This window comes from Rhinoraja longicauda, chromosome 22 (genome assembly GCF_053455715.1).
Source record: "Rhinoraja longicauda isolate Sanriku21f chromosome 22, sRhiLon1.1, whole genome shotgun sequence".
NCBI lineage: Eukaryota > Metazoa > Chordata > Chondrichthyes > Rajiformes > Arhynchobatidae > Rhinoraja > Rhinoraja longicauda.
Genome location: NC_135974.1, coordinates 5,250,954 through 5,271,108, shown reverse-complemented (window position 1 = coordinate 5,271,108; position 20,155 = coordinate 5,250,954). Strand labels below are relative to the sequence as shown.

The 20,155-nt window shown below is 43.8% G+C and overlaps 1 protein-coding gene across 3 annotated transcripts in view; it reads right to left on the bottom strand.

Annotated features, from left to right (window-relative positions):
* The window catches only part of nelfcd (negative elongation factor complex member C/D), a 47,209-nt gene that overhangs the window by 2,910 nt on the left and 24,144 nt on the right, over positions 1–20,155 (bottom strand). For all 3 annotated transcript variants that reach the window (XM_078419240.1, XM_078419238.1, XM_078419239.1), the window contains exons 7-13: positions 17,850–17,980; positions 14,729–14,894; positions 13,394–13,528; positions 8,197–8,336; positions 7,063–7,177; positions 4,102–4,197; positions 851–991 (exon numbers count right to left, since the gene is read on the bottom strand). In XM_078419240.1, coding sequence (XP_078275366.1) covers positions 851–991; positions 4,102–4,197; positions 7,063–7,177; positions 8,197–8,336; positions 13,394–13,528; positions 14,729–14,894; positions 17,850–17,980 — 924 coding nt within the window. The remainder of the gene's footprint in view (positions 1–850; positions 992–4,101; positions 4,198–7,062; positions 7,178–8,196; positions 8,337–13,393; positions 13,529–14,728; positions 14,895–17,849; positions 17,981–20,155) is intronic.

The window sequence follows — 20,155 nt, the reverse complement described above, 5'->3', positions numbered from 1 at the left end:
ATTCAAAGTCGTATATAAACATCTTCCTGCACAACCTTTAAATCTGTATCAGAGAATTGATATTGGATTTATCTCCATAGGAAAACATCATGTCACAGTTCTCTCATTCAATTTAGACTGCCATGTAACTTCTCACTTGTCTGTGCAATCCTAAAATCTATTACAATTCTCTTCATCGATTGCATATTTCTGGTTTACTCTGCAGACTTTGAAACAACATCCTTTTTTAGGTCCAATTTATGAGGAGGTACACCACTGTTTACTTCTGTTATGATTCATTGCCAAATATTCCTCTATTTTCTGCTCCTCTGTCAACCTCATATCCATTGGCAAGTCTCTCTAATTCCATGGGCTTCAATATTACAATCAAAGTAGAGGTAGGATTATGAGGTTCCAACCCTACAATTGCATGGGGATAGATGCCTGGTAGCAAAGTCCGAAACCTGAAATCAGTCACTGAGCTCTGGTTCCAGTTTCTGACATTCTCGAGGTAACACTACGAGTAACTGAACTTCCACAATGCCAAGCCTGGTTGGGACTCCCCCTCATCCAGCAAATTCTGGGTCCTGACCCGAAATGCCATCTGTGCATCTCCCTCCACGGATGCGGTCTGACCCATTTAGTTCCTCCAATAGTTTGTTTTTTGCTGGGCTAATATTTATTGGGTTCAGTCACCAGCAATGACTACTTGGATGAGGTGATGGAGGGTAGCTAATATCCAGGATTGTGTCCCCCTCCTGGAGTCAACACTGTACAAATAACCAGATAAAGGTATTCAATCTGTCTGCCCAAAGCGTTTGTGCATTCATGAGCCATGTGTGTTCTGTAAATCACCAGACAAGCCGCTAACCTCTGTCACAAAGTATCTGATGAGTGAGATGTCTGTGTCGAGCTTCTCCAGGCACTTGCGCATATAGCTGACCACGGGCAGGACATAGCCACGACTCAGCAGGTGAACCATCCTGTCCAGCAGGGTTTTCTTCAGCTCCAACTAGTGGGGAAAAGCCAAATACAACATATCACACACTGGGTAAAGTTCCAATTGATTCCTCCATTTCCCCAGGCAGATAGATATGTGGAAGTCATGGCCGGAAGAAGGGTGCAAGACCTCTGGAGATTATTGGAAGGGTGCAAATGCAGCCTCTGGAGGGGGTGCAGGGGAAATTCGCTCAGATATTGTCTGGTGTCGAGCATTAAAGTTGATTATAAGGAGGGACTGGATGGGTTGGAGTGGAGGATGCTGAGGGATGACTCGATAGAGGTGTTAAATTATGAGAGGGATAGATACGGAGGGAAAATCGCCTTTTCATGGTAAGGGGTGCCAAAGACAAAAGGGCATAGGTTTAAGATGAGAGGTGGGAGATTTATTGGGAATTTAATGGTATTTTTTTCCCTGCAGAGGGTGGTTGTATTCTGGAACAGGCTACTTAAGAAGTGGTGGAAGCAAATACTTTCATCAAGTCAATTTGTTGAATGGCCCAGACATAGAAGGCTTTGGACCTGATGTGGGTAAATCAGATTAGTGTAGATAGTTGCATTGGGCACCATGGACATGGTTTTGTACAGTACGACTCTGAGTACAGACACGAAGAGGGTTCTGTGTGTGGATTACGTGGTCATGGAATCGGCTTTCTGCAAGTCCTTTAGAAAAAGGACAGATGGCCATTAGCGTAAAGCAGTACACTGGAATATGAGATAGATCATTATCATGAGTGGGTGGAAACCTAACCACATCTCACCGAAAACAATGTGCAGAGTATCCGTGAACTATTTCTTCTTAATGAACCATGAAGAATTCTTTGCCCAAATTATTGTAAACAGATGCCCCAAAAATGAGGGCTTGCATTGCGGACTCCAACCGTCACAAATGGAACTAAACTCTCACAGAAGCAAATGCTCATTTCCAAGATACACACTATGTGCAAAGTAACTAAGGGGCTGATTGTTGAAAGGGTGCAGAGAGGATTTACGAGGATGTTGCCAGGACTCGAGGGCCTGAGCTTCAGGGAGAGGTTGAGCAGGGTAGGACTCTATTCCTTGGAGCGCAGGAAGATGAGGGGTGATCTTATAGAGTTGTACAAACTCATGAGAGGAATAGATCGAGTAAACGCATTGCCCAGAGAAGGGGAATAGAGAACCAAAGGACATAGGCTTATGGTGAGGGGGGAAAGATTTAATAGGAACCTGAGGGAGTAACTTTTTCATGCAAAGGGTGGTCGCCATATGGAATGAGCTGCTGGAGGAGGTAGTTGAGGCAGGTACTATTACAACCTTCAAGAAACATTTAGACAGGTGCATGGGTAGACAATAGACAATAGACAATAGGTGCAGGAGTAGGCCATTCAGCCCTTCGAGCCAGCACCGCCATTCAATGCGATCATGGCTGATCACTCTCAATCAGTACCCCGTTCCTGCCTTCTCCCCATACCCCCTCACTCCGCTATCCTTAAGAGCTCTATCCAGCTCTCTCTTGAAAGCATCCAACGAACTGGCCTCCACTGCCTTCTGAGGCAGAGAATTCCACACCTTCACCACTCTCTGACTGAAAAAGTTCTTCCTCATCTCCGTTCTAAATGGCCTACCCCTTATTCTTAAACTGTGGCCCCTTGTTCTGGACTCCCCCAACATTGGGAACATGTTTCCTGCCTCTAATGTGTCCAATCCCCTAATTATCTTATATGTTTCAATAAGATCCCCCCTCATCCTTCTAAATTCCAGTGTATACAAGCCCAATCGCTCCAGCCTTTCAACATACGACAGTCCCGCCATTCCGGGAATTAACCTAGTGAACCTACGCTGCACGCCCTCCATAGCAAGATTATCCTTCCTCAAATTTGGAGACCAAAACTGCACACAGTACTCCAGGTGCGGTCTCACCAGGGCCCGGTACAACTGTAGAAGGACCTCTTTGCTCCTATACTCAACTCCTCTTGTTATGAAGGCCAACATTCCATTGGCTTTCTTCACTGCCTGCTGTACCTGCATGCTTCCTTTCATTGACTGATGCACTAGGACACCCAGATCTCGTTGAACTCCCCCTCCTCCTAACTTGACACCATTCAGATAATAATCTGCCTTTCTATTCTTACTTCCAAAGTGAATAACCTCACACTTATCTACATTAAACTGCATCTGCCATGTATCCGCCCACTCACACAACCTGTCCAAGTCACCCTGCAGCCTTATTGCATCTTCCTCACAATTCACACTACCCCCCAGCTTAGTATCATCTGCAAATTTGCTAATGGTACTTTTAATCCCTTCGTCTAAGTCATTAATGTATATCGTAAATAGCTGGGGTCCCAGCACCGAACCTTGCGGTACCCCACTGGTCACTGCCTGCCATTCCGAAAGGGACCCATTTATCCCCACTCTTTGCTTTCTGTCTGTCAACCAATTTTCTATTCATGTCAGTACCCTACCCCCAATACCATGTGCCCTAATTTTGCCCACTAATCTCCTATGTTGAGAGGGATATGGGCCAAACGCAGGCAGTGCAGATGGGACATGTTGGCCGGTGTGGAAAGTTGGGCCGAATGGCCGGTTTCCAAGCTATAATATTATGACTCTATGAACCTCACCTATCACAATGCACTTTTGTTAAAGATTACACACAATCATATCATATCATATATATACAGCCGGATACAGGCCTTTTCGGCCCTCCAAGTCCGTGCCGCCCAACGATCCCCGTACATTAACACTATCCTACACCCACTAGGGACAATTTTTACATTTACCCAGCCAATTAACCTACATACCTGTACGTCAATGTACCAGCTAGGATTGGCGTTTTACACAATATATATCTCTGCAAATATGCACCATTCCTCATTGTCGCATGGAAAATTTCCCCTTGTATTCACAGCTGGTGAACAACATTGGTCATGGACCAGATATTAATGGAGCCTTAGTCCTCTCTGTAATGACAGGACACAGCCAGAACCATGCTAATGCAGTCTCCAGTTTCAATAAAGTAGAACTACCACTGCATTTAACCTCATCATTCCAGAAGTTAAAGTAAAATGCAAACCAAGAATGATTTCACCTTTGCACCCACCCCACCCGCCATGTTCCTTCCCCATGTAACAGAAGGATTACCTGCTCCATGACATCAAGCTGGGAATGTTCAGTCTCAAACAGTTTAACAAGCAGCTGCAGGACCTGGGGGTGGAGAAGCTGGTGGCAGGTACTGATCTGAAGAAGACGAAAGCAAGATCATGACAACCATGGTCCCACAAAGATTGGAAATGAAACAGCTGAGCCTGCCTAGCGATGGTATGGGCCAGACTTAAGTTAACCAATCAAGATTGGGCAGTAGAAGCTCTATAATATCACTCCTAAATGTGAGGGAATAAAATATCAGGAGGAGAGCTTGCTCTTGATCACTATTCAATGCTGGCAAACACACAATGTTCATCAATTTGACCAGCATGGATTTGGTACCGTATGATGGAATCTAAACAGCAACGATCCAGCCACTGTTGCAAAGTGTATTAGGCATGTGCAGCGGTCTGGTTTTGCTATTTAACGTATACTCAAGTCATACGTGGACAGCACTCCCATCCACTCCACAAACTCCATTATTAAATTCGCGGATGACACCACTGTGGTCGGACACATATCAGGAGACGAGGTAGCGTACAGACGAGGTCCTGAAGCTGTCAGAGTGGTGTTCTGCGAACAACCTGGCACTCAATACCAGCAAGACAAAGGAAATGGTCATCGACTACAGGAGGCACAGAGCGGACCCTGCCCCGCTCTACATCAACGGGGACTGTGCCGAGAGGGTTTCCACCTTCAAATTCCTGGGAACGCACATCGCCAACACTTCAGCAGTGGTAAAAAAAGACCCAGCAGCGATTGCACTTCCTGAGAGTGCTAAGGAAGAACAGTCTAGAGGAGAAGCTGCTGGTGGCCTTCAACCGCTCCACCACCAAATGTATCTATATTCCTTAGTGTATTCAATTTTTATTAGATCTTCCTTTTGTTAATTATTTGTCTATGGAATTCTTAATTACTTAGAACCTAAGTAATTGTTACCTCTAGACTTCACTATTCCAATGCATTCATAGATGACCTTCCTTATTCTACTCCTAATATTTTAGGGCATCCAACTCACTCTGCCTTCATTCACTAATCTTCCTGATCTAAAGTGTTTCCTGATTAAATATCATCACACGTGGAACTCATTGCCACAGAGGGTTGTGGAGGCCGAGTCAGTGGATATTTTTAAGGCAGAGATAGACAAGTTCTTGATTAGAACGGGTGTCAAGGGTTATGGGAAGAAGGCAGCAAAATGGGATTAGGTGGAAGAGATCAGCCATGATTGATTGGTGGAGTAGACTCAATGGGCCGAATGGCCTAATTCTACTCCTATAACTTGTAAACTTATAACAATGACACAAATTGCCGGAGTAACTCAGTACTGATTTTAGTGGGGAGGAGAAAGCTGGAAGGGAGATGGTGGGGGTGGGACAAAGTCTGGCAAATGGTAGGTGGATACAAGTGAATGAGGCTTTGATTTGTAGATGGTTGGACAAAGACCAGAGATGAAAAGACAACAAGTGTAAGATAAGAAGATAAGGATAGAAGATGCGTGAAATGTGAAGCCCGAAAAAGGAAGATAGATGAAAGGGGACAGGGGACAGGGGACGGGGGGGAGGGGATTGGGAGAAATGGGTATGCATTCAGGTGGGACATAGGGAAGAGAGGAATAAATACAGGGGCAAGGAAAAGGAGTGGGGTGTGTTTATAGATTTGTTACCTAAAATTGGAGAATTCAATGTTCATACCAAGGAACATTTACCATTCCCATAGTGGCCTTTCTGTCCTGGACCACATTTACCATTTACCATGAACATTTACCATGAACATTTACCATTCCCATAGTGGCCTTTCTGTCCTGGACCACCTCCATTGCTAGAGTGAGACCACTTGCAAAAGGGAGGCACAGCCTCTCGTATTCCACTTGGGTAACTTACAACGGTTTGGGTTCTTCCCGAAGCCTCTGTGTTTCTCTGTCTCTCTTTTGTCCTTGAATAGATTCCTTAAAGTCCACCTCTGACCAAGAATCTGATCTTCCTGTGGTTTGACATTAATTTTGTTTGATAGTACTCCAATGATGTTTTGCTATGTTAAAGGTTTTGCTCTATGTGAAAGTTGTTATTACATGTTATTCGAATAGCTGCTGGATTATTGCATCCACGAGAAAAATAACACTTTTAGGGTCTCATTATCTGCTGCAAAGCTCAAACCCACGGCCTTGGCCAGCAAACTGCCTATCTAATTTCACGTGGGACCTCTTTGAAACTTACCAAATAGTGAAAGGTCTGGATAGAGTGAATGTGGAGAGGATGTTTCGACTAGTGGGAGATTCTAGGACTAGAGGCCATAGCCTCAGACTAAAAGGACATAACTTTACAAAGGAGACGAGGAGGAATTTCTTTAGTCGGGGGGGGGAGTGATGAATCTGTGGAATTCACTGTGACAGATGACTGTGAAGGCCAAGTCAATGGCAGAGAATGACAGATTCGTGATTGGTAAGGGTGTCAGGGGTTATGGGGAGAAGGAGAGTAGGGTTGAGAGATAAGTCATTCATGATTGATTAGCGGAGTAGACTTGATGGGCCGAATTGGCTAATTCTGCTCCAAGAGCTTAAGATGGATAAAGTCAAATCAGATCTGCACTTCCAAGCTCCCACGTTGACAATGGACAGCAAAATCCATCTTTGAAATGCTTGCAACTTAATGCAAAGGTTTATAAGAACTTTACACTTTCGGCCGTTGGAAGTGAAAATGGTTGCCTATATTTGAGATTAGCTACCATCTATCAATGCAGTTTCCAAGATGTCAAGAGTAGGAATCCTGCCAATGTTTCCGTCTTCCGAAACCAAGGCAGCAAGATTGACAGCAACAAGACAGTGACCCAGGTAAGATTGGACAACCTTGGACAGTCTGGGAACACTTAGTTAGACATTTCACCACACATGGAGCTACTGTGTTTTAACACAAGGGAAAATGGGAACTAAAGTCATCTAAATGATGTGAGAGGATTAGTTACCTCATCCAGTAAGGCCAAGTGAACAGGTGTATGGTCTGTCTGCAGCTGAAAATAGCTGGACTCAGACACAGTCCAATCAACCCATTTCAGCACTCCCATCGCCACCACTGGAAACCTAATAATCAGAAAAGGTCATTACCAGACTAAGTACACAGCCAAGTCATCTGCTTCTCTTTGCACAGTGACTGCCAAAACATTTTGTCACCACTGTTATAAGGTCATAGGTGATAAGAGGGGACCTCATTGAAACATACAGAATAGTGAAAAGCTTGGATAGAGTGGATGTGAAGAGGACGTCCTTTAATTCTGAGGCTATGACCTCTAGTCTTGACTCTCCCACTAGTGGAAACATCCTCTCCACATCCACTCTATTCAAGCCTTTCATTATTCTATATGTTTCAATGAGGTCCCCCCTCTTCCTTCTAAACTCCAGCGAGTACAGGCCCAGTACCGACAAACGCTCATCATAGGTTAACCTACTCATTCTTGGGGTAATTCTTGTAAACCTCCTCTGGACCCTCTCCAGAGCCAGCACATCCATCCTTAGATATGGTGCCCATATTCTAACAACCTCCATTTCTAAATTGAATTTAATGTTCTGGGGAATCATACGTTCTAGGAGCAGAATTAGGCCATTCAGCCCATCAATCATGGCTGATCTATCTTTCCCTCTCAACCCCATTCTCCTGCCTTCGCCCCATAACCCCTGACACCCTTAGAATCATGAGTGAGACACACCTGCCTTTTCTTAATACAAATGTCTGAACCTGGTAGCTGTCGAAGATGAAGATGACTGTCAGAGCTTAGGAAAGTTTCAGCCTTTCCAACACTCATCCAGCATTTCACCCATTATCCAAATGGGTGGCAGGAGTGTTGAATGCTTGGTATGATCTGTCATAGATGCACCATTGAGCAAAACTACCTGCACAGTGCTCCTCTGTGAAGTTGTTGCACTGCTTAAATAAAGCGTATGGTCCATCTGCTCTGATAGAGCAACTCTGTACCCCAAGATGCTCACCAAACATGACCATAGTCCCTTGCCCAGTGATACTACCAGAAAAACCCATAAGGATCTCATATCCAATGGCTTTCAACTGATCCGCCAACAGGTAACTTGTGCACTGTGATACTCACCGAATACATTGATAAAGGGTTCCCAATTCAGCAACCAGCTCAGAAGCCCCTTTGTTTTCATTGCAGCACAGATTGTGGACAGTCTCAATTGCCTTTGAGGTGGATTTCAGCTCATCTTTATTGATGTTAAATCTTTTGTTCTGTCAGATAAAACAACAGCTCTGAGTTAAACCTCTACACAAGTCCTAAAAAGTCGAAAAGTTCACAAAACCCCAGGTCAGAACACCATCAAGTTTTTGGAAGTTGTTATCAGCGTTTGTTTTTCCACAAACCTGTCAGTTTTTCACATTGGAAAATAACACCTGTCTTTAATCACTACACTAGGACTAAAAATTCAAATCCTTTCAAAGTAGATAATTACTGTCATTATTGTACTCATCAATTAGAACACAGTAAATGACTAACGTAATTTTACATTTCTGGTCAACGTCTGGAATTTTTCCCCCCATTAAGTCCATTTTCAATCTGCAATTAACTGATCTGTTTGGAGTACAATGAGTTGTGCTAAGTACAATACATAAATGTACAAAATGCAAGTCATTTTACTGTTAATTACAGATTTATTTGGCCTTTTCCAAGGATCATCTTCCCTTCCCCTAGATATATTCTGTCTATTAACAGGGCCTGGCCAACCTCTATGGATGCATTGTACAAGGCATACTGTCTTATCCTAGCATACAAGGCATCAGAGTTTGGTTTGGCTACAACTCTACCCAAGAGACTGCCGAGAGTTGTGGATGTGGCCCAGTCCCTCACACAGACAAGCCTCACCACCACTGACTCCATCTACACTTCACGTTGCTTCGAGAAAGCAGCCAACAATATCAAGGACCTTTTTTACTCCCTCTACTCCCTTCTCTTGTTGGGCAGAAGATACAAAAGATTCAGGAACTTCTGCTTCCTTGCTGTTATCAGACTATTGAACCTCCATAAGCCAGGGTGCAGTCCCGATCTTCCAACCTACCTCATTGCGGACTTTGAACTTTTTCTCTGTAACAGTAATGCTATAATGCTGCAACACAATATTCTGCACTCTGGTGTTTTTCTCTTTGCACTACTTATTGCATTCGTGTATGCCTTGATTGTACTTATGTATGGTATGATTTGACTGAATATTATGCAAAAAAACCTTTTCACTATATCTTGAAACACGTGACAATAATGAACCAATACCAATAGAGAAAATGTAGTGGGAAACCAATGGGACTGAAGACCTTAAAAGAAATAGGAAAGATAATGAACACATTGGCTGTGATCTTTTAACGTCCCTAAGATCTAAGGTAAGTTCCAGCAAAAACACCATTGCAAAACCATTGCCCATTCTCAAGAAAGAGGAAATGCAGAAACCAAGAAACATTAAGACTATAATTAACCTGACACCTGTCATTGGTTATTTCTGAAATTATTACTTACAAAATTAGAAGGAAATAGTGGAAATATCAGAACACAATCAAAATTGTTTCATGTGAACAGTTGATTAAGGGAAATAGCGCTGAACAAATTTACGTATTTTTTACAAAATTACATTGTTGAGTTTATAACAAGCACACTGGATCAACGAGAAAAAGTAGACACACAGCTTTCCGTTTTCCAAACGACTTTTGTTCAGCTACTGAACAAGAGGCTTTTGCATTGGCATTTTAGTATGGATGGACAATTAACCAACTAATAGAACACGAGCAGCCAGGATGAATGGGTCATTTTCAGGTTGGTAAGTTACTGATTAGGATACTGTGATTTTCCTTAACACAAACCCTCAGTTTCCATTGAATCTCATGTTATAAGCGGAAATGCATGCTACAGCATGTTTTTCTCATAATAGTAATTATCCCGCGGGGGTGCGGTCTAAAGGCAAGGGAATTGGCAGAGGCAAATTCAGGCAAGAAAATGGGAATTTATAATTCAGAATACGGGGACAGTGTAGATCATTGTATTAAAACAAACCAGATGTTCCTCTGGTTGAAGAATGCCACATTCAACAACCCATCTGTGCAGATATTTCAGCCAGGAAATTAAAAATATTGGTTCAATTTAACATGTTATAATTTATTTCATTCTGCAAAATATATCCCACTCCCCTGCCAAAGATCTGCGGGAAAAGCAAAGGAGGTAGAAATTATAGACTGTGAATATGAGAAAAATCCAAACTCCTGATCAGATGTTTATAAACTAGCTGATGGAAATTATGTTATTGAAACATGAAACCTATCCGGATTGGTAATCATAGTATCAAATTTGGTCTATGAAACCAGATTTATACAGACAAAAATTGCAGCCAAAAGAACTATTACCTGTCATGCTTTAATCTGCCTCTCCTCTCTTCAGGCTTTTTTCACCCCCCCCCCCCCCCCACCCCCCTGATTTCTACAGAATTTGCAACCAACTGGGATTCACATCATCACTAACAAGCAGATTGACAAAAACCTTTGCAAATAACCTCCACAATTGAAATCTTGTAATCAATATTGCTCACAATTATCATAAAAATGAAAAAGATGCAACCATATCAAATAGTTAAGGTATGCAGTTTCAATAATTCATAGAGAATCCAAATTGAATGTAGGAAGAACAGGAAGGGCTATTGTTTCAATTAACTGGGAAGTATTAATAGAAGGGATTGTCTAGTCAGTTGCCAAATCAAATCTCTTATGTGACTCCCTACCATGAACCGTCAGCTGCGATATTTACAGACAATGAGGTTTAGTTTAGTTTAGGAAACAGGCCCTTCGGCCCACCGAGTCCATACTGACCAGCGATTAACACTGCTCTACACTAGGGTCAATTTTACATTTATACCTATCCAATTAATCTACATACCTGTATGTCTTTGGAGTGTGGGAGGAACCTGAAGATCTCAGAGAAAACCCATGCGGTTACGGGGAGAATGTACAAACTCCGTACAGCCAGCACCCATTGTTGGGATCAAACCCGGGTCTCTGGCGCTGTAAAGTCTGTTTGATATTGCTGGGAAGTTACAAGTATACATTTTGTATTTACTATTTTCACATAAATTTCATAAGTGCAAATTTTTATTCTTTATTCCACATTTTTTGGTCATGGTTTGTGAATTCAGTAAGGGCGAATTTCAGTTACCCAAAGCGCCATAATGCGAGGGTCGTTTGTATTGATATCGATGATGAAAGGACAAAGGCCTACGATTGATTTGGCAATAACTCATCCAAAACAAATTGTTAGGAAGACACAGGGAATCTGTAAATGGACACAGATAGGTTAGGCAAGGCGTGACATTTAGCAGATGGACGAAAAATAAAAATGTGGAAATATTAGGTTATCTACTTTGCTGGGAAAAACAGAAAATCAGGATAATGATTAAGTGGTAAAATGTTACACAATCCCACTCTACACAGTGATTTGGACGTCCTCTTTTGTACATCTCCTGCTGAGATATGCAAGTATAGGGTGTATTTAGAAAAGCAAATGAAATGTGGTCCATCATTGCCAAAGGGTGAGTGTAGAAGTCTTACACTAACTGTACAGGCAGTTTTGATCTTCCAATTTGAGGAAGTATATACTCGAACTGGAAGCTGTTCAGGGAAGGTTCACAAGCATGATTCCAAGGATGAAGGAACTGTCTTATGGGGAATGGTTAAACACGATCACAAATGAAAGAGATGATTCCATTGAAATATACGGAATAGATGTTGAAAATTTGCCCTTCTGGGGAACTTAAAGAACTAGAGGACAGAATTTTAGAATCAGGGTTCAGCAAACTTAAAATGGAGATGAGGAAAAAATTACCTTGCTCAGAAAGCCATGTATTTTTAGCTTTCTCCACCACACAGTGCTGTAAAGGTTGAACCATTAAATAAAGGTAGAGATTGACAGAATTCGGGCCCATATTCTGTCAATCTAAACCTTTTTCCTTCTCTTCCATTGGGCAGGAAAAACAAAAGCTTGAAAGTATGTAGCACATGCTATATGCAAGCATGATTCAGAATTCAGAAATAGTTTCTTCCCCACTGTTACCAGACTTCTTCTGAATGTTCCTTTTATAAGATGACAGCGCTGTCCCGATCTTCCAACCTACCTCATTGCAGTCCTTGCACTTTGTTTAATCTGTATTTTTTCTGTAACTTTTATGCTTTAACTACTTTCTCAGAAGAATAAGGAAGTTTGGAATGTCTCTCACAACTCTTACCACCTTCTACAGATGCATCATACCAACCCAATCCTATCTTATCCTACCGTACAAGGCAACAGAGTTTGGTTCGGCTACAGCTTTCCCCAAGAAACTGCCGAGAGCTGTGGATGTAGCTCAGTCCAACACACAAAAAACGCCTCTCCGCCATTTACTCCATCTAGACTTTACGTTGCCTCCAGAAAGCAGCCAACATAATCAAGGACTTTCGCACCCCAGTGATTCCCTCTACTCCCCTCTCTTGTTGGGCAGAAGATAAAAGATTCAGGTGCACCTGCTTCCTTGCTGTTATCAGACCACTGAGTGGTCCTCCCATAAATCAGGGTGTAGTCCCAGCCTTCCAACTTACCTTATTAAGGACCTTGGACTTTTTCGCTGTTACAGTAATGCTCTGATGCTGCAACACTGTATTCTACATTCTGGTATTTTTCTCTTTGCACTACCTGGTGTCCTTATATATTGTTTGATTGTACTACGATTTGACAAGATACCATGCAAACAATGCTTTTTACTGTATCTCTGCATCCATTGGAATAATAAACTAATACCAATTCATCTATGTTAGGGAAAAACATGCAAACAAACTAATTTCCAATGTGTTGCTATAAATTGTGCAATTTTCAAAATATTTGTATTTTTGCAAGCATAACCAGTGTAACTGGAAAGCCACACGACTAGGTATGTTAGCTATTTTAATTTCTCTGGACCCTCAGAACAAATAATAGAAATAACTAAGTGGCGGGCTCATACTGGATTCCCGTGATTGTTCACTGGCTGAACACAAAGTGGAGGCACCGGAGGAAACATGCAAGACTTTCACAGCCACGTTTGAAGCTACAGGAATGGACCAGGAAGAAACAACTCATGGACTGGATGTGGCCATGGAATGACATAAAGATGGCATACCCTGAAGAACAGCCTCAGCAATTAAAAAAACATGGTGTACTTTGGGTTCATCCAGTGGACAATCATGGGAATCCAGTGTGAGCCGAGGTTTCTCGGCCCCACTCATGTCCGTGTGCAAAATGTAAAGCTAACCTTTTTCCACGATTCCACCACACTGGCTGCATAAGCTAGGATGTAGGTGTACTTGTGCTTATGCTCAGGGTTGATTTTGGAGCCCGGTTTGAAGAGAGATTGCATAAAAAGATCAAGGAATGCCGGGACTCTAATCTGGAATGAGAAGGAAACAAGCAGAGTTAGATATCAGCATTCCTGGTATGACAGAACAAATCTGCAATACATTTTCCACTGAGAAGATCATTAATTGGAGCAGAACAGAAGGATTTTACTGTCTTTCCTGTAGTACTTGTTTTCAAACTGGCTTGTAGAACTCCATGTGAAATACAAATCAGCTCTTATTTCTTTACACATAGCCCCCAAATGTGGCATTGAACCACACTTTATCTATAACTAAAACTCTTGTTTGTTTGTTTGTTTGTTTGTTCCTGGACTACAGCCAAAACGGTACACTATTGTGCGACAATTTTAGGCCCACCTTACTCACCGTCATCCCTTTGGTGCTAATGGAACAAGTTTAATTGAAATCGGTATTACATTTTATTCACATTTTAAAGTTTAAATCTATCTCCAAGGGAGGGAGGGGTGGGGGAGGGAGGGAGGGGGGAAGGAGGGAGAATAAGGGGGTTGAGGGGGATGGAGTGGGGGGGAGGGAGAGGGGTGGGGAGGAGGGGGGGGAAGAGGGGAGGAGAGGGTGCTGCACCAAGGCAGGAGGTTTGGGCCCAACGGGTCCACTTGGTCTAGTAAAGTTCTAAATCTGCATTTTGGCAAATTAGATAAAAATAATAAATGCAAAAATAGACACAAAAAGCTGGAGTAACTCAGTGGGACAGGCAACATCTCTGGAGAGAAAGAATGGGTGAAGGAATAGGTCCTTCTCTCCAGAGATGCTGCCTGTCCCGCTGATTTACTCCAACTTTTTGTGTCTATCTTCAGTTTAAACCAGCATCTGCAGTTCCTTCTGACATAAATAATAAATGCAATGGGATCGGTCTCAGTATTAATAGAGTTTACAGGAAATAGAGTCATAGAGTGATACAGTGTGGAAACAGGCCCTTCAGCCCACCGGCCATTTATATTCCACCGAAATATATTCATCAGAGGTCTCAATCAATAGAGTTCAATGATATCTGCTTGAAAATTCACTGGGATAGGACTCTTGGGTTAGACATGTCACTCCAATCAGAGATACCTTAGTCAAACTCTCTGTCCATGCTGGCAGAGGATGTAATTTCTTGCAAACACTGCTGCCTACCATTCAATAATATTTCATTCAGTGTCCCATAGAAATTGAAGGAGTCCAGTGCTTGAAAAGATTGTCATATAAAACATGTGGCCGAGAACATTTCTTACCAATTCTACAGGCGGTGGATCCATGCTCGTGAACATTTTATATAACACTGTGATATCAGCAGGATTCAGAGCTCCTTTGGACAGCATGGCACCCAGTGCCTGACAAGCTCGGGGGTAGGATGCAGCTGTGCCCAACGCCAAGGTAATCTGACTGGCATCATGACCTCTTTGGGAAGATAGCATAAAGAGAATTAATTTTCCTTGAGTTGAAAGGAAATTACAAAGGGCTGCTGTGAAATTGTCTGGACATTGCTGAGCAGTACAGCATGACACACAATTGCACAGACTGGAAACTTGCTTTGTGCTGAGTTAACAGCAATTACACTAAGAACCTCATCATCCCAGCATTAGTGAAGTGAAAGTCAGCTATCCAGTGATCCCTGTTGGAAATGGATCGAAATTGACCTTGGTCCCCATGAACAAATAACCAGCTGTAGATTAACACCACAGAGGACAATTGGGTGATAGACACAAAATGCCGGAGTAACTCCTCAGCGGGACAGGCAGCATCTCTGGAACGAAGGAATGGGTGACATTTTGGGTCGAGACCCTTCTTCAGCTCAGACTTCAGATTTGGTGGCTAGGTGGAGAGACAGAAGGAAGGTCAGCATCTGTGGATCTGACACCCAGCAATAATCAACATTGTCGAGGTGGAGGGAGGGTGGTGTGGGGACATGATCTTTGTAGCAGGGCAACTTTTTGGTTTCATGAAGCCCTTTGCTTGAATTTCAAAGAGAATAACCATCAATTAAATTCAAAGCCACGAGGGATGGAGGAATGTGATCATGCAAGATGACAAATCAGGTCATTGCTTTGATGGGAAAAAAATAGAAGTCTATACATGTTGAAGGATAACAGACAGACCAAAGATATTGGTGTTCAGAGAAATCTAGGTATCCTTAGGAACAAATCAATAAAAAGTTAAAATGTAGATACAATAATCAGTCAGGAAGGAAGACTAGGTGATCGTTTCGCTGAACGCTTATGCTCAGTCCACCTTGGCCTATGTGATCTCCTGGTTTCCATACATTTTAACTCTTCCCATTCAGCATTCTCCACTGTCACACAGCATTCTCCACTGTCGCACCTCATATTTTGCTTGGGCAGCTTACAACCCAGTGATATGAACGTTGATTTTCCTAATTTCAAGTAACCCCTGCATTCCCTCTCTCCACACCCACCCCCACCCGAGTCATCCTGGTAGTTTCACCGTTCGCTTCCTTGTATCCCCTCGTTATCTCCTCTTCCCAAGCCAACAATGGACCATTATGGGCTCCACCCCTCCTTGGTCAACTGTTGCCGGCCCTGCTTTGTTCTGGCCTTTTCTTACCTCCAGTTCCCTTCCCTCTACTTTCAATCTGAAGAAGGGTCCTGACCCGAAATGTCACCCACTCTTTTCCTCCAGAGATGTTGCCTGACCTGCTGCGTTACTCCAGCACTCAGGGGAACCAGTGACGTAGTGCCTTAGATAAAGCAGAATCTATAGGATGGGTCAACATCCCATCTCTATTAATATAAGAGTTGGGCTCCAGAACCAGACTCAGCTCTTACAAACTGTTCAAGTTCAATAATGGGACAGGCTTCTATCCATCCACATCGAAAATTAGCCATTCACAAATCTATTTTGGCTAAATCAGTCAATTGTCAACAAATATTGAAGGCATCTTCAACAGTGCTATCAAATGGCATTTATCAATAACTTATTCACCAATGGCCATTTTAGGTTTCACCAGGATCACGTCTTCAGATCTCATCACAACCACACACAGAAGAGCTGGATTTTAGAGGTGAGGTGACATTGTCTGCCCTTGGTTGACATCAGCTTTCGACTGAGCATTGCATCAACGTGCTCTGGTAAAACTGAACTCATTAGGCATCAAGGGGCTAACATTCCGATGATTTGCATTGTGCCTCGCACAAAAAGGAGATGGTTGTTATTGTTGGAGTCAATCATCCCAGGCAACCACTGCAAGAATTCCCCAGGCAGTTTCCAAGGCTTGGCTATCTCTGGCTCATACATCCATGGTCAACTTTCACAAGAGAGAAATTGTGAGTTCGCTGTTGATTGAACAATGTTCAGTTCCATTTGCAACTCCTCAGTGCATGAATTAGCCCATGCCTGCATACAGCAAGACCACAACTATATTCTGGCACTGTTAAGTGGCGAGTAACATTCATGCCATAAATTTCCATACAGTGTCCATTTCCAACAACAGAATCTAACTGCTCACCCTTCTTATTCAATGGCATTACCATAGCTGAGTTATTATCCTGAGACTATGGCAAGAAAGTCACCTGTACCAGCCATATAAATACCATGACAATGAAAATGGTGTAAAGTGACCAGCACAAACGCTTGAATGACTGTAGATGCCCATGGGTGAGTTAATGATGACCAGTACTCATCTAATGGATAATGGAATATGAGAAGTAGACATACATCAGATGAATAGCGTTGATAGACGTTGAACAGTGCCCAAATGAGAGTTTGGCAGAGAGCCATTGCCATTGTCAGAGTGAGGCTAAACGCAAATTTGAGGAACAACATCTCATATTTCACTTGGGCAGCTTACAGCCCAGTGGTATGAATATTGATTTCTCTCACTTCAGGAAGCCCAGGCATTCCCTCGCTCTCCATCCCTCCCCCACCAAGTCGCACCAGCTTCTCGTTTTCACCGTACAAACAGCTAACAATGGCCTGTTCCCTTTATCATCGTTACCTTTTTGCATATCTTTCATTCATTGGTCTTTATCTCTCCACATCACCATCTATGTCTCTCGTTTCCCTTATCCCTGACCAGTCTGAAGTAGGGTCTCGACCCGATAGGCCACCCATTTCACCTCTCCAGAGATGCTGCCTGCCCCGCTGAGTTACTCCAGCTTTTTGTGTCTGTCTTTGGCCGAATGAGAATGATGACCCATGCCCACATCCGACAGTGCGGATGATCCCCACGCACAATGTGGTGTAAGGTGATCAATGAAAATGGAACTGTGTCCTCGAGCAGTTTAGGAATAGTAGGAAGGGAATTATTTTAATAAATACAGCGGTATATGTCTTTGAAATAAAGCCTTTGAAATTTTCCAAAGTCCCAAAGTTCCAAAGGATTGATTGTATTCTTACTTCTCGTGTGCGTATCTCTGAACCTCCTGTGCAATTCTTCGGACAGCTGCCCCACCCTGTTCCTCTTGAGCCAACACAGACATTATGGACTGAGCGTAAAGGTACGTATGCTCCCCGTGACATACCATCTTCTGTGAATATCATCAACAACAATGTTAGTGAAAACTCTCTTACACATATGCACACAAATGGGAATCTTAAATTAAAACCAGCAAAAGGAAAATTACAAGGCAAAATAGGGAGTCTTGTAGTCAGAGAGCTGCAAACTAAAATACATGTTTAGAAATGTAAAAAAAGCTGGAGAAGCTGCAAAAGTACTAGAATCTAAGAAACCAAACAACCTAATTAATTGAAGTACAATCGTATATTTCCTGCACTTAGTTATACCCCTGTGTATTATAGGGTTTTGGGGACAAATGACCTACATGAAGTTGATATATAACGAAAATACAACATAACTAGTCATTTAAAGAATACCGGCTGATTAAAGAGCAAGATGCTCAATCAGACTATGAAGTGAAAGTGGATGAGACAAGCCGATGTAATCAGATCAGAGAAATGTTTCTCTGCCTGACCGCATTACAGAGCACACAAGCCCCGAGCATGGGTTTAATGACAGTAACTATGGGCCACACTTCCTTGTGGGATTGGCCCTCAAGGGAAACGGAGAGTACTGTGAGACCACCTGACTTTGGGAAAACCAGTACAGGAACTGACACGGGGTTGGGAAACTTTATTGCTTTAGCAATCCAACTTTGGCTTGGAGCACGAGTTTTATGTTTGCATTTGAGCAAGTGAATATGGAGGTAATAGGGCTAAAAAAATATGAGAATCCACTATCTGTACAACAGGGTGAGAGGGGGGAAAGAGAGTGAGTGAGTGAGGGGAGAGAGGGAGTGAGTGAGGGGGGAGAGAGGGAGAGGAGGGGGGAGAGAGGATCGAAGTGGGAGAGAGAGAGGGAGAGGAGAGGAGAGAGAGAGAGAGGGGGGGGAAGAGAGAGAGAGAGAGAGAGAGAGAGAGAGAGAGAGAGAGAGAGAGGAGAGAGAGAGAGAGAGAGAGAGAGAGGAGAGAGAGAGAGAGAGAGAGAGAGAGAGAGAGAGAGAGAGAGAGAGAGAGAGAGAGAGAGAGAGAGAGAGAGAGAGAGAGAAGAGAGAGAGAGAGAGAGAGAGAGAGAGAGGAGAGAGAGAGAGAGAGAGAGAGAGAGAGAGAGAGAGAGAGAGAGAGAGAGAGAGAGAGAGAGAGAGAGAGAGAGAGAGAGAGAGAGAGAGAGAGAGAGAGAGAGAGAGAGAGAGAGAGAGAGAGAGAGAGAGAGAGAGAGAGAGAGAGAGAAATGGAGAAAGAGGGAAAGGGGAGAGAGGAAAAGGTGGTAAAGGGGGAGAGAGGGAAAGGGGGAGAGAGGGAAAGGGGGAGAGAGGGAAAGGGGAGAGAGGGAAAGGGGAGAGAGGGAAGGAGAGAGGGAAAGGGGGAGAGAGGGAAAGGGGAAGAGAGGGAAAGGGGGAGAGAGGGAAAGGGGGAGAGAGGGAAAGGGGGAGAGAGGGAAAGGGGGAGAGAGGGAAAGGGGAGAGAGGGAAGGAGAGAGGGAAGGGGAGAGAGGGAAAGGGGGAGAGAGGGAAAGGGGGAGAGAGGGAAAGGGGGAGAGGAGGGAAAGGGGGAGAGAGGGAAAGGGGAGAGAGGGAAAGGGGAGAGAGGAAAGGGGAGAGAGGGAAAGGGGAGAGAGGGAAAGGGGGAGAGAGGGAAAGGGGGAGAGAGAGGGAAAGGGGAGAGAGGGAAAGGGGAGAGAGGGAAAGGGGGAGAGAGGGAAAGGGGGAGAGAGGGAAAGGGGGAGAGAGGGAAAGGGGGAGAGAGGGAAAGGGGGAGAGAGGGAAAGGGGGAGAGAGGGAAAGGGGGAGAGAGGGAAAGGGGGAGAGAGGGAAAGGGGGAGAGAGGGAAAGGGGGAGAGAGAGGGAAAGGGGGAGGAGAGGGAAAGGGGGAGAGAGGGAAAGGGGAGAGAGGGAAAGGGGGAGAGAGGGAAAGGGGGAGAGAGGAAAGGGGGAGAGAGGAAAGGGGAGAGAGGGAAAGGGGAGAGAGGGAAAGGGGGAGAGGGAAAGGGGGAGAGAGGGAAAGGGGGGAGAGGGAAAGGGGGAGAGGGAAAGGGGAGAGAGAGGGAGAAAGGGAGAGAGGAAAGGGGGAGAGGAAAGGGGAGGAGAGAGGGAAAGGGGAGAGAGGGAAAGGGGAGAGAGGGATAGGGGAGAGAGGGAAAGGGGAGAGTGGGAAAGGTGGAGAGAGGGAAAGGGGAGAGGGAAGGGGAGAGAGAGGAAAGGGGGAGA